We start from the raw sequence: 18,565 nt of genomic DNA, 5'->3' as shown, positions 1-18,565 counted from the left end.
AGGTTTCTAAATTCACAGATTTCTCTTAAACTGAAAGCTTTGTGTTCTGCCGGATTAGATAGGTGTACAGCAGAGTGATTTTTCTCATCTTGGTTGTAAGTTTCTGTAGGCCTTGGGAGAAATTTCCAGCAGTGAGAGGCAAAGTTATCTCTATTGTACTATATCTTGTCAAATAACAATGTACCCAAAAGTACCTATGGTCTTTAAATTTATGCCTTTAACTAATCTGGATGACTAGATTGAAATGATTTTAAGACTTTGCAGTAATGAGATAGTATAGAATAATATCATTTAAGAATTATTAAACAGGTTGAGAGAAAACGGTAAAAAATGTATCCTCAGAAGTAACTGTCAGGTATACCCCTTACCTCTCGCAGGAGTTGTGTGGAAAACATACAGGTGCAAATGTTATTGTCAGCTATAAAATGTTTTTCATGGCCTCTGTCCAATATTGAAGAGATTACAGATTATTTTCTCCCTAAGATTATTCTAAAGAAAGTGCTGTTTTCCTAATCAGATTAAATCTAAGGAGAGAATGACACCAGTTCTCATTTATACGCAAAAATATGAAAAAAAATATGTAAAGAAATTTAAAAAGATGAAGGGAGGGGATTCTTTCTGTATGTGTATATATATATATATATATATATATATATATATATATATATATACATATACAGGCAGGGGTATGTTTAATGGAGGAGTTAAACAGTAAGAAAGATGGAGAAGCCAAAAGAAAAAGCCAATAAAAAATGGGAGAAGCAGGCAAAATGAAGAAAACAATTTAAAAATTTAAAACTGTGTTCTCATTTTTAACATCTAAGATTTTTTCCCCCAGGATAAAAACCTTGGCATAGGTTTTCTTCTGGTTTATACATGCATACCAGTTTCCCATAGTGCTGAAGGTATTTTATAATATTATGTCTGAGAAGTAGGTAGGTGTTTAAATGTCATTTTTTATTTAAGCCCTGGGGAAATGAAGGTGAATATAGAATTTCAGAGAATAAGGAAGCCCTAATGCTAAGTTAACAATTGATACAGAGAAATAGCTTTTGCCCTTCCTTAAGTTCTATAAAAATTACCATTAGAAAATGAAAAAAAAGGAAGAAATAAATTAAATATAAGATAGGCAGCAGAAACTAGAATGGAGATGCATTTTTCTTAATTTATGGCAATATTTGGTTTCTGAATTCACACAAAATTAATCTAGAAAAATACACACAAAATAATTTAGAAAATATAACCTTAGGATATTTTTAATACAAAAGTAATACATGTTCATTAGGGAAAATTTGCAAGTACAAATAAGCAAGAAGAAGGTAAAGAGAAATCACCTGTAGCAAAGCCATTGCTAACACTTAGGAATTTCACTCTCCTGGCTTGTTATGGGCATAGTTATGATAATAAATAAATGTGCAGTGTATAAAAATGATGATTTAGTATACATAATTTATGACCTGTTTTATCACTCAAAAATATACAGCAAGTTTACTTCTGTATTTTTAATATGAGTGTCCACAAACACCAACATTCATTAATGAGTCCCTAGAAATGTATCATATGGCTTTTTAACCATTCTTTTCAAACATGTAGACTATTTATAAATTTTCACTGGAAAACATTTCTTTAAATACCTTCATATGCAATTGTTAGAGTAATGAGCTGAATTCAGCCTTGGAATAAATTCTTTGAGGTGGCATTGCTGAGTGAAAAGTTTCAAAGGCCCTTGGGTCATCTTGCTAAAATGCTGGCCCTACACATGGACTCTCTCTCCAGCGTATATGAGAATGGCTGCCTTCTGAACCAACATTGAATGCTGTCATTGTCTTAAAACTGTTGCCATGATCTTTCATTATTGTTTTAAATTGCATATTTTAATTGTAGAAGTGACATTTTTTTCACAAGCATATTAACCTTTGATAATTCAATAGCGAAGCTGAGAGAGATAGTAGAAGTCTATGAAACTAACTCCTGTGACAGCCTTGAGAGAAGCATATCCCCAAGCCTCCTCTTGAATAATTGCTATGGAATATGCTCACCATCTCACAATCACCATCTCTGTTATTGAACCACTCTTTATTATAGAACTAGAAGCCCGATGCACAAAATTCATGCAGGGGACTCAGCCCTCACAGCCATGACGGCTTGCCTTGGACCTCACAGCAGGGCTTCCTCCAGAAGGTTGTCCCGAAGGACGTCTAGAAGCATGTCCTGGCTAATGAGCATATTATGCTTTTATTATTATAGAATGGCTCTGATGCTAAAGTCAAATCTGCCCATTTGCAGAGGTCTCATTCATTGATCATCGTTCTTTTATTAGAACAATGAAGAATGAGTCTTTTTTGCCTGCTTTTATCTATAAATTTTCCTCTGGCTATCATTTAAAAAGTTGCTTATGAGGATAGGGTTAATTATAAGAAGCCAGGATTTAAAAGCCAGGTAGGAAATGAAACCTAAATTTCCATTTATTTCTCAGTAAGTTTATATAAGCAGAAGGCATAATTAAAATTAATGGTTTTTAGCCAAAACCGGTTTGGCTCAATGGTTAGAGCGCCGGCTTGGGGACTGACGGGTCCGGGGTTCGATTCCGGTCAAGGGCATGTACCTTGGTTGCGGGTATATCCCCAGTGGGGTGTGTGCAAGAAGCAGCTGATCGATGACTCTCTCTCATCAATGTTTCTAACTCTCTATCTCTCTCCCTTCCTCTCTGTACAAAATCAATAAAATATATATTTTTAAAAATTAATGATTTTTAGATGTGAAAAACTATGATGTTCTAAATTCTATAGTAGGGTGATGAGGGAACTGATATTTAATATTTTTATATGCTATTGATTACTTAATTATTCTATAGTAGGGTGATGAGGGAACTGATATTTAATATTTTTACATGCTATTGATTACTTAATTATTCTATAGTAGGATGATGAGGGAACTGATATTTAATATTTTTATATGCTATTGATTACTTAATTATTCTGCCAGTAGATCTTATGTGAGAAATTAAATTGGAAAATTTATGGCCAACTATAAGGGGAAAAATACACAAAGCAATAAAATCTTATTTAAAATCAGGTCTTATGTGACATAAAACACTTGGAGGATTGACAGTCTCCTTTCACCAACAATCTGTGGCAAGAACTATCATACACACATGCATGACAAATGAAAGCAAATGAAAGTCTACTCAACTTTTGAAATTTGTCTTAAAAATACTTGTATAGCAAATTACTACAATATTTCTGTAAGTACTGTATGTCCTTATTTTTTTTTTTGTCTCATCATTCTGCTGGTTCCTAGGAGTCTTAGAACTGGCTGTAGAGGGTATTTGAATTCTCTGCTTTGAGTAGAAAGAATTGTCTTATTTTTACTTAACGTGATAGTAGCCAACACTTGTTAAGCTTTTAGAATAATCCAGGCACTGTCCTAAGGTCTTTATGTGTTTAGCTCATTTAATTGTCACTGTAGTCCTTAGAGATAGCTACAATTGTGATCCCTGGTTCATGACTAGGGAAGCAAGGCACACAGAGGTTAAATGATCAGCCCAGTGTCAACCAGGCAGTAAGAGGTGAAACAAGGATCCTACAACAGGCACCCTAGCTCCAGAGTCAGTACTCTGTGCCACTACTCCATACTGTCTGTCCAAAAAGCATCCTGTTGAAAAGTTAGTGGTTTCTTAATCAAGTGATCAAATATTTTGCCAAGTACCTGCTATCTATAAAGCACTACTCTAGGTATAGTAGGGCACTGGGGGATTTGCCACACATCATTCTTCCCTTTACATCCAAGACTGAGGGATGGCTGGTCATTTAGAGCCTTTCCTTCTCATCGAATTGATGGCAAGACTGCCAGAGCCCGTAGTAGGCCCACTTTCTCGCAATACCATGTAAGACATGCTTGCAAAAGTTTTAAAGTCAAGACTCTTTATTGCAGTCTTTTGCTTTTTTGTCTTCATCCATTAGGACTATTGGGCTTTTAGGAATATTCGCCTCTTTCTAGTTCCCTGTACATTTTCACAGTAACCATTCTCCCAAATGTCAGATGTCTTTGGAAAAGAAGCATTAGGCTGGCCTCTAAATATGAAGTTAAATCTTTGGTCTGGTTTTTTACAGAACTGCTCTTTGCTTTAGAGCTTTGTCAATACAGCTCCATTTCCTAGGCTGTCATCTAAGTAGTGAAATTTGTTTCAGTTTCCAGGAGATTCGCTCATACCCTCTGACCACTTCTCTCCCTCTGTGGTTTAAACTCTTCAGTAGAGATAGTCTAAGTCTTTTGTTTTATACAAAAGATATTTGATTTGAATACCAATGAGTGGGAAAGCAAGTGGTCTAAAAGCAGGAAACAGTTCAGGATGTTTGGTGGAAAATCAAGGCCTGGTATTAACTAGTCCAAAGATAGACCTCACTACTTCTAGGCCTTCCTCAATCTTTTGTGCCTCAATTTATTTCAATAATACTTTTCTAAAAAAACAATTCTCAACTTAATAACTATAAGGTCTAAGAGCATCCTATTCTGTCCTTCTTGTATCCACCACCAGCTTCTCATTGTTACAGATTCTCCTGCCATCATAAAATGACTCTAATATATCGTCATTTATGTCTTCAAAGCCCAGATAGTGGCTACAGGATATGTCCCTCTGTATAGGAGATCCATGTTGTGAGGGAGGCCATTCCAGTGTGATTTGGGGGGAAACTGCCACCTGACCTCGGTCTTTTGGAAGGCAAGGGTTTTCTAAAGAAAAGGAAAATTTATAATTCCAAAAAATTAATGTAGATACTATCCCAATCAAGGCAGTAGAATTCCCCTCCTCATCCTCCTTTAAGTGTGGGCTGTACTTAGAAATTTGCTTCCAGAGAGAAGTGTATAGTAAAGAAGGGAAAATATAATTAAAAAAATATATATGTATATTTTATTGATTTTTTACAGAGAGGAAGAGAGAGGGATAGAAAGTTAGAAACAAAGTCAAGAGAGAATCATCAATCAGCTGCCTCTTGCACACTCCCTGCTGGGGATGTGCCCGCAACCAAGGTACATGCCCTTGACCAGAATTGAACCTGGGACCTTTCAGTCCGCAGGCCAATGCTCTATCCACTGAGCCAAACTGATTCCAGCAGGAAAATATAACTTTTAAAATCCAGTGCAGAGACTTGGCCAACACAACCTCGGCCAGGTGAGGAGGTTACCATCCACAGCAATGAGTCAGGTGACAGCATGTCCCCTTGATAAGATGAGGTGAGAAAATGGTTTCATATCTGTTGACTTCCTCTCAACAACCCATAATTCCCATCTAACCGTAAGAAAAACATCAAGCAAATACAAATTTAAGGGAAATTCTACAAAAAAAAAAAAAAAAAAATCTGACAAGTATTCATTGAAACTTCCAAAGACATGAAAAACAAGGAAAGTCTGATAAACTGTCATAATCCAGAATAAACTAAGGAGTCAGCCTTTTGACAATGAAACATGTAGCCAATAGGGTAGAGGTTATGAAAGTGAGTGTGAAATATGTTTGAGATCATTTCTCATTTTCTGACTGGAATTATATACAACTATATAATGATTTCACTCTGTTTTATTGATAAAACTATTTTCATTGGACTCAAGCTAACGTAAGATTTTCTTATAGATTCATATGAGAATCCTCAAAAATGCTGAATTTTCCTGAATTTTGTATATAAGTGAAGATGCAGCCTGATATCAGATAAAAGAGTTTTTGGCACATCTCACTGATTACCCCACATAATTGGCACATTATTTGTGTTTCTATAAAATTTTCTTCTGCATAGCTTTTTCTCTGACCTACCACTTGTTATGAGTACAGGGGTTTTTCTTTAGACTCTGTGCCTCTCTAGCTCTTACAGTTTTATATTACCACATGGCCAGCAGGCATTTTATTCAAAGATTTGGCTTGTTTGGAATAAACAAATGTCATTATTTAGGACCACAGGATAGAGAAGGCTTTTTGTTTTGTTTTGTTTTTTGCTTTGTTTTTCTTTGGTCAAAGTAACAGATGTGTTTATAGCCAGAGAGTGTCTGTTCATCCTTTGTGGTTAATTTTATTTCATATGAATTATTCTCTTCCAGTGTCGGATCACCAGAAGTCATAAATTTAGCTATAAAATATAAGGAAAAAAATTTATATAAGAAAAAAACACATAACCTTTACAGCAGTGAAGGTATACAAAAATCATCTAGTAAGTAATTTCCACTGATATATATTTATAGCGTTATTATTTTACTGATTGATATGAATAATAGATAGCTACTGTGTGTGCCAGGAATATTGGTGTTCCTTAATAGACTTAAAAGGAAGGTCCTGAGACCCTTACCTAACAAAGGAGGAAAATGAGGCTCAGAGACATTAAGTGATTTGTCCAAGGCTGCACAACATACAAGCAGCAGACATGTAAGCTATAAGCCAAAAAACACATGTAACCTGCCCACTTTAGTTCCCCAAATAGCGCTGACACAGAATGTGAATTATTTCCCTCAAGTGTTTAGAGATGAAAATGAATAAAAACAAATTTTGCTCTTAGGAAGCCCATAGCCACCCAGAATAGTGCATTCATTTAGTTAAAGGCTGACTAGAAAAATAATTATAAAAAAGTCATTGAAACAAAGGAATCATCATTATACTTAAGTGTATTATTTAACAGTATGATGATTGCCAGAGGGAAGAGGGTTGGGGGAGGTAGAAGAAGGTAAAGGGGGGATAAATGGTGATGGAAGGAGACTTGACTTGGAGTGATAAACACACAGTACAATGTTTAGATGACACATTGCAGAATTGTATACCTGAAACCTGTATAATTTCATTAGCCATTCTCATCCCAATAAATTCAATTAAAAAAAAAAAGAAGCATAAGGAGAATCAGTCCTGAGGTTCCATCCTATAATGAGACTGTTTCACATACTATGAATATTTTTTCAACTATGTCCACGGGGAAGCTGCACATTCAGAGAGCAGATATTTTAATTTTAGAATTTAGATTGAAATTTTGCTGTCAAAAGGTACATCCTTATTTGTTAATATTCAATGCACATTTATAAATTGATCTACTCCATAGGATTTTTGTCAGGATTACAAGAGATATTACATGTAAAGCACTTTGAATAGTGCCTGGCATTTTATTGAAACCCAATGCAATTTTATTAGCAATGTTATTATTGTTATTATTATTATACCTTGGAGCACCACCTTTGGAGTAAAAGATACCTGAGTTTAAGTCCAAGGTCTAAGTTTACCAGGTGTGTAAATTCGGGCAAGTTATTAAAACATCTTAAGCCCACTTCCATTTCCTTATTTATTTCTTATTTATTATGTCAGCAGGGCATTATGGCATTTTACAGGTTGTGGAGATTTCTCCTTTGGTTTGACATAACACACTGCTTCTCAAACTTTGTTCTCTAGCCCAGTGGTTGGCAAACTCATTAGTCAACAGGGCCAAATATCAATAGTACAACAATTGAAATTTCTTTTGAGAGTCAGATTTTTTAAATTTAAACTTCTTCTAAAACCACTTTTTCCAAAATAGACTAGCTCAGGCAGTGGTATGTTGTGGAAGAGCTACCCTCAAGGGGCCAAAGAGCCGTATGTGGCTCAAGAGCCTCAGTTTGCCGACCAAGGCTCTAGCCTAATGGCATCAATACCACCTGGAACTTAGAAATGTAAGTTCCCACCCCACCCTACTAAGTAAGAAACAAAGTGGGGTGTAATAGCTAGTTTATGCTTTAGTAAGTCCTCCAGGTGATTCTGAAGTCTGGCAAAGTTTGAGAACCACTGACAGCACAGGATCTGTCCCAGAGCAGGTGCTGAATCAGTATTAGTTTCCTTTCCCATCTCAATGACCAAAGCACAGTTCCCATCTTCACAGAGCTAACAGTCAAACATAAAACCACATCCTGAATTATGGTTTGCAGGCTTCCAATCTATTGTCCTTTTATCCCAGGAAGCAAAGAGAAAACATTTTCATTGTCCAAGACTATGCTTTCAAGGGTGTGTGATCAAAAGAGCTTTCCTTCCCACCATCTCATTATCTGCATCATAAATGCAATAACACAGCTCTGGTTTACTTGTTAGCAAAATGAGAAAGTACCTGCAAATTCAAACATTCAGAGATGTTGTTAAACGAAATGCGTAAAAAGTAGATTTCCTGTCACAAGGGCTGCAGTTTTCTTATAGATAAAAGAGAAACTGGAGCTTTTCCAAAAATGCAGAATGCTAATTTTCAAGGTGAAATAGTAAAAGAGCACAAAATAAAAAATAAATGAATGGGGAACTTTAGGTTGCTTTTGGTCCCTTTGCTTGAAAGGACCATAGATTTATTGTGAACAGCTGTGCTTACAGGGTTTGCTGATGACTGCAGCTGAACCAGCTGAGTAACAGGAAGGTTACAATTTTTTAAAAAAAGATAACTTGGAAATGTGCTACCTCCTTCTGAGGAATTAATGATACTGGACTTTTATCTCTATCTTCCCCCAACATGGCTGCGGTGAAGGCGTATTTAGGTCATTAAGCATCGGAGTCCTGAAAGACCTACCGGAAGTGAATAAACCGGCTTTTCTTCTAGACCCTGAGAATTACTTCAGGGAAGAGCCAGAGGAGGAGGGCTCCCAAATTCCAGAGCCCCCATCGCTCTCTCAGAGTAAGTCCCCAGCCATTGTCCACTTCCCCATCTCTCCCTGTGAAGCTCAGTGAATTAGAAGAGTGAAGTAGAAGTGAAAGCCGCACGTGTTTGCCTGCTGGGCTGCAGTGAAATGAGGTGTGGTTTGACTGGTAAGATTTATAGCTCCGCTGCTGATCTGTGCTCTCAGAAGGGACAGCCAACACGCTGGGATACATTAAAAGAATATTTTTATTTTGTCACTTCTCTCCAGTCAGAATGCCATGAAGATGTATTATGAGTTGCTACGGATGGGAAGCCTTCCCTCCACATAATCTTAAATTTTCAAAACATACCCGAGAAAGAGACATCATAAGACTGTCTTAGAGCAGAGTTTCTGCCCATCTGGTTTTGTTCCTTTCATCTAAAACACTACAAATAAAAGGGTATTTATTTTTTAAAATCTACCTGTATTGTTGAAAGTTTTACAGATGTCCCATTTTTCCCCCCTATTGACCCTTCTAGCCTGCCTCTAACACCCCCCCCCCCCAGGTCTTCCCCTCACTATTGTCTATGCCCCTAGGTTATGCATATATGCATATAAATTCTTTGGTTAATCTCTTCCCACCCATCTTCCCTCTGAGATTCTGTAGTTGTGTCCCATGTTTCTATGTCTCTGGATCTATTTTGTTATCATCAGTTTATTTTGTTCTATAGATTCCACATATGATCGAGACCTAGAGGGTATTATGCTAAGCGAAATAAGCCAGTCAGAGAAAGACAAGTATCACATGATCTCACTCCTATGTCGAATTCAAAGAACAAATAGACGCTACTTAAAATGTATTGTCTTAGAGACTTCCAGCTGCAGTGTTAGGCTAATATGATGAATAGACAAGAAAGCTGAATTTAGGAAATACAAGGAAATGCTCACTCAAGATTCAGAAACAAGATGTGTAAGAGGATGCTGTTTTTTAGACTATTATAAGCTTCTAAGACTTTGAAGAATAATATCTGTTCAAAAACGTTCCCCATAAGGAGAGGCCCTGAGGGAGCGCAGATAGCACAACCTGATTCTCAGGGAGGCATTCAGAAAGCATATGGACACCACAGGGAACTCATTTAAAATAATTAATGAAAAGTGCAAGTTGCAGCTTGCAATAATCAAAAGATCAGAACTACACTCTAACCCTCTTCTGAGATCTGTGGTTTCTGAAGTTTTCCAATTCTCAGAGATGGGGATTTGGCATCCTCCTTGAGAAATAATAACCCTGTGGGAGGGAGGCATTTCTTCATGTCCACAGTTGAGGAAGTTCAGGTCTCTTGTTTTCTCTTGGTCCCCTATGAAAAGGGAGAATAGCTGGTTGACATTTTAATTTTTTTTTTTTTATCTCAGAGAGAAAGGGAAAGGGAGAGAGAGATAGAAATGTCAATGATGAGAGAAAATCATTGATAGGCTGCTTCCTACAAGTCCCACACTAGGGATGGAGCCCATAGCCCAGGCATGTGCCCTGACTGGGAATCAAACTCTGACCTGGTTATAGGTCAAAGCTCAACCACCGAACCAAGCCAGCTGGGTCATTTTTTTTTTTTATCCAATTTCACTTGTAAGCAAGGTGCAGTTGTCATTCCTCATTGCCAGAGTTTTCACTCTAATTACTATTATTATTTTTTAAAATATATTTTATTGATTTTTTTACAGAGAGGAAGAGAGAGGGATAGAGAGTTAGAAACATGGATGAGAGAGAATCATCTATCAGCTGCCTCTTGCACACTCCCTACTGGAGATGTGCCTGCAACCAAGGTACATGCCCTTAACTGGAATTGAACCTGGGACCTTTCAGTCCGCAGACTGATGCTCTATCCACTGAGCCAAATTGGTTTTGGCTCAGTCTAATTATTATCAATTCCTTTGCCTTTTCTTAGAATTTCTCTTTCCTAAATTAATAATCATGTATTTTCTCTCATGAGGATCATCCATGGCTTCTGCTCATTTCTTTTAAAAACATGAATCCATAAACATTGAAATGACCTTTAGTGCAACTGACAGGGCTTTGATGGTATCATCCCATTGTTCTTCCCCAGGGTGATTCATTTTTAAGAATAAATATGGGGAGTACTTATCTCATCCTCCTGAGTCACATCCAGAGAGTATGGGGAACGGACAGTTAGAAAAGCTTCAGAGAGCTAAGACAAAGTGTACAACAGTTGAGACATAGAACATGCCCATGGGAGGAAACCAGGATGGAGCCTAGAGTCAGACTGATGCAAGAAAAATGGGTGACACAGCATTCAGAAGCCGGAGAGCAGAAACTGAGAGAGATGGACAGTCAGTGCATCAACACCTCTCCTCAGCCCTGGGGGGAGGTGGGAGGCAGCAGGAGAAAGCCTGTTTACGTGAGGAGCCTTGTATACTCTCCTTCCTCCACAGATAAAGTCTCCTAATGGGCAGGGAGAACGGGTGTGTGGAGAGGTAGAGTGGATAGCTGGATGGAACAGACTCTAATACATTTTCAAAGAGATTTATTTTTTTTCCTGGATTTGTTAATTTAAAAATTCCTTGTGTTTTTGTTTTTGTTTTAAATAATCTGCCTTTTATTTGTCCTGTGTTAAACTGACAATGAGGTTCATGGTAGCTCTCAATTAGAAATAAATTCTTTGGAGATGAGATTAGCAATGTCTTCTGTGTTTCAGGAGTGGCAACTTTAGAATTAAAACAGAAATAGACATCATCGAGGTAACATTAGGGCGACTTTTCTTTTCAAATCTTTATTGTTGAAAGTATTACATATGTCCCCCTTTTTCCTCCATTGACCCCTTCCAGCATGCCCTTGCCCCAGACCTTCACCACGTATTCTCTGTGTCCATGGGTTATGTGTATGTGAACTCAGTCCTATGGTTAAAAAAAGTTCTTGTAATTTCCACATAGTTTTGAAAAGGTGTGTGTGTGTGTGTGTGTGTGTGTGTGTGTGTGTGTGTGTGTTTCCTTTTGCTTGTTAAATTTTCTTCAACCTTTCTTTCTTTGCCTTTTCTGCAAGTGAAAATAGTTCATTTTTTAAAGCCTAACATTTCACTTCACCAACTTAAAGTAGAGACAGAATGCATAATACATGACACCACAGAAGTGGTTCTGTCTAAGTACCATGGAAGAAGCCAGATTAATTGGCTGGGGCCTATGAATGAATTCAGAGTGGAGGAAACATCTGAGCTGGGACTTAGAAAGAGTAGAAGTTCAAAGGGGGAGAGGGGTGGAAAAAAAGGACAATATCAAGGAAATAATGTAAGTAGGGCAGAAGTCCAAATGCCTGCAACTTGATTGCAACGGCTGACTTCTGATGGTGACACGTTAACTGAGTTTGGCACAGTTGAGTCTGAAATGTGTTGGGTTTGAGGTACTGGTGTGAAATTTATCAATAAAGGTCTAGAGGATGGAAGAAGATTATAACATGCTCTGTGTAATTTATATATACTGAGTGGCCAGATTATTATGATCTCTGAACACATAATAATATGGCCACTCAGTGTGTATCTTATATAATAAAAGGCTAATATGAAAATTGTCCTCTTGACCAGGAAGTTTGACCAGTATGCAGGCTGGCCAACCACCCATGTCCCCTCCCCTGGCCAGTCTGGCCGGACCCCAACCATGCACGAATTCATGCACCGGGCCTCTAATATATATACGTAATTTTCAACTAGCTATACTGAAATAATGTTTGCTTATTTATGTATTTAACCTTTCTTAAAGTAGCTATTGAATAACTTCTCTGTGCTAGGCCCTGTGCTGGATGTGGGAGTCAAGGAGCTAACATGTAGAGGCCCAGCCTTCAAAAACCTTGAAGAATATCTGGAGAACTAGTCAGATAAAAACAAATAATTATGTGTTGCAACAAGGGCTATGATAGAGATAAGCATTGCATGGTAGAGATAGAAATCACATTGATATTCATAGATGGATTTTATGATAAATCAGATTATACCTGAGTTGGGTATTAAATGTTAAGTTGGTATTACTCAGGTAAGAAAAAAAAAGCAGGGGGGGGGCTGCTATTTCTAGCAAAGGAGTAGCATATTCAGGTGTACGGTGGGATGAGTAACATGGTATGTTAAGGGAGCTGGCTACATGCAGTTCCAAATAGCTGGGTTCTAAAAGAGGCAGGTGAGAATTGAGGCAAGATAGGTAATTGGGGCCCAGATCATAGAGCACTTAGTTCACTGTTTACTAAGGACCTTAATATTTATTTTACCAGAAATGAGGAACCTATTAAAATATTTAAATAAAATATTCTGAATTATCTCACTCATATATATATATATATATATATATATATATATATATATATTGATAAATTGCACACCAGTACTTCAAATTTTGTGTACTGGGCCTCTAATATATTAGAGGCCCAGCCTTCAAAAACCTTGAAGAATATCTGGAGAAATAGTCAAATAAAAACAAATAATTATGTGTTGCAACAAGGGCTATGATAGATATAAGCACCGCATGGTAGAGATAGAAATCACATTGGTTTACACAAAATTTGTGCATGGGGGGTGCTCCCTCAGCCCAGCCTGCACCCTCTCCAATCTGAGACCCTTAGGGGGATGTCCGACTGCCTCTCATAATCCGGGACTGCTGGCTTCTAACTGTTCACTTGCCTGCCTGCCTAATTGCCCCTAACTGCTCCACTACTGGCTTGATCACCCCTAACTGCTCCCCTTCTGGCCTGATCGCCCCTAACCATCTCTGCCTTGCCCAGTACCAGGACCCAGGATTCCCTCCTCTGGCTGGCTGCAGGCACCCAGGACCTGGGCCAGCTTTGCCCAGGCCGCTGCACCCGCAGCAAACCATGGGTGGGCGGCTTCACCCAGGCCACAGCCACAAGCACCCAGGACTGCTGGTCAGGTGGTTTGTCCATCTCCTGGGCCACAGCCTGGCTGGTCCCCATTACTCTCTCCAGTGTTGAGTGTCTGAGCCATTACAGTGTGATGGCGTGAGGGTGTGACAACCATTTTCATATTAGCTCTTTATTATATAGAATATAGATTCAGTTCATAAAGGTATCTGAATCTTTTTTATGAATATAGATTCTAATTATCAGTTGAAATTACTCATGTTTTCATCCAGCTTTTCCAAAATTTCTCTGTTTTTTTAAACATATTTATATGAATGTTATATTTATAACATAATTTTGAAAGTCCTGGCCTGCTAGCATCAATATCTACAAGATCCTGTGTCTGCTTCTAATGGCTATTTTTCCCTGTTAGGTATTAGTCATACTTTCCTTCCTCTTTATAAGTTCTGTAATTTCTGTACCATTTTTATTATATGAAAGACATTATGTATAAAAGATCTATAGATACTGAAATTAATGTTATTTTCTTCCTGGGGTAGTTTACTTTTTCCTCCTTTCAACAGAGAGCATGAGGAGCCAAACACATTAATCTAATTGGAGATTGAGCTTGGTCAGTGCTGGGTTACAGCTTTAGTTATTATACTTGGTTTACTTCTGATGTCAAATCTCTTTTGTTTTTATGCCTCTCTCTTTAGTGGACTATTTTCTCTCTTTAGTGGGCTAAGTTTCCTGCAAAACTGCCTCTCCAGTCTAATCTGCCACCTCCCACACCACCCCAGCTCTCAGAATGCTTCCTATGGGGAACACTGGCCACAGCTATGAAATTTCTCTAGATTCCAATACATCACACCCACCCACAAATCATCAAAAGCTTTTCTAATTTTACTTTCCCTTAGAATAATCTCTCTATGATAAGGCTGTTTCTCAGAAATGTCCAGGCATGATAAGTCCCCAGGGAGAAGAAAACACTTGGCAATTTCAGCTCATCTAAGAAGGGTTCTACCATCTCTAGAATTTTAATTTGATAATCGTGGCTTCCATGGCCCTCTGATAGCTTTAAAATTTTATCTCTGTAATTTACCATGGGATTTTATTGTTGTTGCTGTTTTACGGTCGGGTACAATGAAAAGAATGGCCTGCCTGTACCTATGAAATCTTATTTAGAAATAAAATTCCCGTTGATATGTTTAAAACAGGAAAGTGTCATGACCAGATTTGCATCTTAGAAAGTTTTTAGGAAACTGTGTAGTGGATGCGGGGTAATGAGGCTAGACTGGAGGCAGCATATTACGGTAACGGGAACTTGTTCCCAACCAGCTACCTGCTTTTGAATCCTCCTTTTGTGTTCTCCTACTTGTTTACATCTAGATAAATGATGTAAGCTATTAAGCCCTAAATTCCTCATCTGTTATATGGGGCTACTGATACTTGCTTCTTGGAATTGTGTGGGTTAATTTTAGCATGATGATCATCATTTACAGAGCATTCATTAAATAGTCCCTACTATTATGTTGACGATAAGGAGGCCCAAGAAAGGAAGTATCTAAGTTGAGAAATATCAAGGAAAAAGAATTGAAAGGATTTTGTGCCCTGTTGAGATGTGAAGATATGTATTGGATATCTAGCTTGGATAATTATGCCCCCAAAGAAACTCTTCTTGACAGAGAAAACACAGGAGAAGAAGGTGGTTTAGAGTTAATTTTTAGAATACGTTGAGATGGAGGGGTCTGTGGGACATCTCCCAAGAAAAACTAACACTTTTCCAAGAAATTAACGTAGAAAGGAGAGACAATGATTGGCAACGGAAGAGCAACTACAGTGAAGACAGGTTTGTCTCAGAACTAGTTTTATTTTTAAGTTCATTTTATTTCCGACTTTGGATATAATATATGGGCATTGTAGAAAATTGGCTAATAAGAAGCAAAGAGAACTTTAAAAAACAAAGGAATAACAGATGTGAAGAGCTGAGACAGAGAGACCAAGGGAGATGCCCATCCAGCAGGTGGAACTTGCTGGAAGTTGGCTTTTAGGGAAGCCAAAGAGGCCATGCCCAGGGAGGTGCTGGATCTCAGAACTCACTGCAAAGCCATCCTGGGAGTACCGGATAGGCTGAGCTCAGGGAAGAGTCACATTGGAGGTCCTCTGCTTGGCTCTTGGGTGTTCAAAAGAAAGCCATTCACTGGTTGGTGCCAGACGGGTGGCCCTCGGCTGCAAAGCCACCTGAGAGGCTGTCAGTGGAAGCTGGTGGCTCTGGGCTGTGGAGGAGCCATGTCAGCATTGCGGGAGTCTGCAGTTGGAGGAGCTGGGTACTGGGAAAGTCATGCTAAAGAAGGGCCTGGTGTTGGGGAAACTACTGCAGGAATCTAGTGATAGGAGCAACCACTTGAGAGATCCATTTCTCCTTCAGTGTTTCTCCAGTGCCCTCTAGTGACAGAGCTCAACACCAGACCAGCAGACAAAGGAGAAATAGAGGGCTCCAGGCCATTTTCAGAGAAAGCAGGGAAGAGGGACTTTGGAGGTTAGGGCCAACACATCGTTTTTATCATCTTAACTAGTTCTTCATGCCCCCCCCCTTTCCCCCCACTCTGGGTTCTTTACACTATTTTGTAACCTTTGAAATCAGAGTCATTGTTCCTTCTAAGTTAAAAAGCCTTCATAGTTACAGTTGTCTTTGGGGGGAAATTCCATTTATAGAGGGAATAAAACTTGGAACATTCAAAGCAATAAAGGTATAAAGGCAACATTTGAAGTACAAGCCTGGCTTCAAATCAAGACATTACCACTAGCTAGCTATATGGCCTTGAACAGGTCAATTAAACTCTCTGTGTGCCTTAGTTTCTTCAACTAAAAATAGCACCATATTACTTACCATTCTCACAATGTTCCTATGAAATAACCCCTGTGACAGTCTTGTTACAGGGCCCAGCACCTAAAAAGAGTTTGATGCACTTGCATTATTGATAATATTTTGTTATTATTCCCCGAAACAGCTCTATGATATTGGGATTTTTATCGTCCCTATTGTTTTATATGAAGAGTCTGTGGCACTCTGTGACATAGATATGTAGACTCTTCGGCCAGGCCTAGAGTTTAAATAACTTATCTAGTTTCTCAAGAGCTAGTGAAAGGTGGGTCCTAATAGAGAAGGGCCCATGCTATTAATATTTCTAAGTGCAGCCTTCCTTGTTCAAATAATGTACAAATTGCATTCCCGAGGAAGCCTACTCCTGGGCTGATTTCTACAACCAGCTTTTTACTATGTTATTATCTATTTTTATCACTTTTATTTAAAATTGTTCCTCTCATTTTCCACAGGATACTGATGAACTTAAAAATTGTTATTACAAAAGAGAACTTTTTTAAAAAAAAATTCTATTATCAATGTATCCCCCTCTGCTCTGTCATTACAGTGTCCCTTATGTCTTTGCAGTGCGTTTTGCACACATTCCCGCAAGCTCCATAATTATAGTGTGCAGAGTTATTTGGCAATTGTATGATGAGAGGCTCTTTGCCAGACCTACTTTCAATGTTCTAAACTATCTCTTGGAACTGGGGACAGTTTTCAAACACTTCATAATCCCCAGGTGACTTTTTAGTTTTACCTACTGGGTCTTTAATGTCCTTTTGTATTCTCTTTCCTTCCCTTTCAAGTTGAAACATCTTTCAGATTCTCTCTTTAGCTTCCAAGTTGTTCCCTGCAGACTCTCAAACAGCTTGAAATCCCTCTTTGATATGCCTGATTCAAAAACCCACTTAGAAGTGTCTCTGGGTCAGACTTGGCCAATAAATTCACATCCTTTCGGTACATCTTTAAAACTTCCAGTGCAGAGAAAATGCTGCATTCCTGATACCTCAGGTGAACTGTTTCGGTGTTGTTCTGTCAAAGACAAGATGAATGGGGCAATTAACACAGGTGATTTCAATTAGGCAATCGCAATGGAGAGAATATTCATTAAGGAGGAACATCTCAAAGGAAGGGCAATGTGTAGGGGTGTCAAACTCAATCAGAGAAGGGGCCAAAATCTAAAATCCAGCCTAAATCGCGGGCCGAATGGTTTACTGAACAGTCATAAGCTGACAATGTCATAAACTGACAGCGGAGTGCAGTGATGACAGCGCGGTGTGGGTCACATTGCAAGGCCTGGCAGGCTGGATTTGGCCCGCGGGCCTTGTGTTTGACACATGTGGAAGGTCAGTGAATCTAGGAGTCTCATTCCACTTGTGAGGAAGGGTAGAGAAGGTCTTATCTCAGCACTAGAGGCCCAGTGCATGAATTCATGCACCAGTGGGGTCCCTCCGCTTGGCATGCAGGATCAGGCTGAAACTGACTCTCCAACATTTCCTGAAGGTCCTAGATTGCAAGAGGGTACAGCTCACTGGTGCACGATTGGGGCCAGGGAAGGATGCAAGAGGTTGGCCAGCTGGGGAGGGGACATAGGAGGACTCCAGAGTATGTGTGGTCCATCTCGCTCAGTCCTGATTGGCTGGACCCCAGCAGCAAGCTAACCTACAGGTCAGAGTGCCTGCCCCGTCGTGGTCAGTGCATGTCATAGTGAGTGGTTGAGCGACCTTAGCATATCATTAGCATATTATGGTTGAACAGGCAACTGGACAGCTAGACACTTACCATATTAGGCTTTTATTATATATATTAGGAGAGAGCAGAATGGCCATTTGCTGGTTTCTGTTTCCCAAACAAAAAGATGGTAGGAGGGTTTAACTATCTCTGCTTTCTAGGAGCATAGGGATCAGGTCATGCTTGAAACTGGTCCCCCCACTTTGGTTCCTGATGAAGGAATATAATTCATAACTGAACAACCCAGAGGTGATCATAAACCTGGGTGGGGCAAAGCAAGGTCTAGGAAATCATTTCTCAGGGATTCTTGTTGGTGTCACTCCTGCAAAATCAAATTGGTGGCAGCAGTCAGTTGTCTTGGAGTCCTGGAGATCCTGAGAGAAAGGACAGCTGCAAGACAGCAGAGTCTGGATAAGGATTCAGGCTGTCAGGTTTTATCTTATTATTTATTTTAAATTTTATTTTATTGTTTAAAGTATTATAAATAGTAGTACATATGTCTCACTTTTCCATTGACCTTTTCCCAGCCTTTT

The 18,565-nt window shown here is 38.8% G+C and overlaps 1 protein-coding gene across 1 annotated transcript in view; it reads left to right on the top strand.

The window, feature by feature from the left end:
• The window catches only part of WDR49 (WD repeat domain 49), a 127,679-nt gene that overhangs the window by 97,804 nt on the left and 11,310 nt on the right, over nt 1–18,565 (top strand). The window contains exons 16-17 of the mRNA XM_084872646.1: nt 6,085–6,194; nt 8,499–8,645. Coding sequence (XP_084728772.1) covers nt 6,085–6,194; nt 8,499–8,645 — 257 coding nt within the window. The remainder of the gene's footprint in view (nt 1–6,084; nt 6,195–8,498; nt 8,646–18,565) is intronic.

The sequence above is a fragment of the Pipistrellus hanaki genome, assembly GCF_964339955.1.
Source record: "Pipistrellus hanaki genome assembly, chromosome: 2".
Taxonomy (NCBI): domain Eukaryota; kingdom Metazoa; phylum Chordata; class Mammalia; order Chiroptera; family Vespertilionidae; genus Pipistrellus; species Pipistrellus hanaki.
The sequence above is the reverse complement of the archived record's forward strand: the minus strand, read 5'-3'. Positions and strand labels throughout refer to the sequence as shown.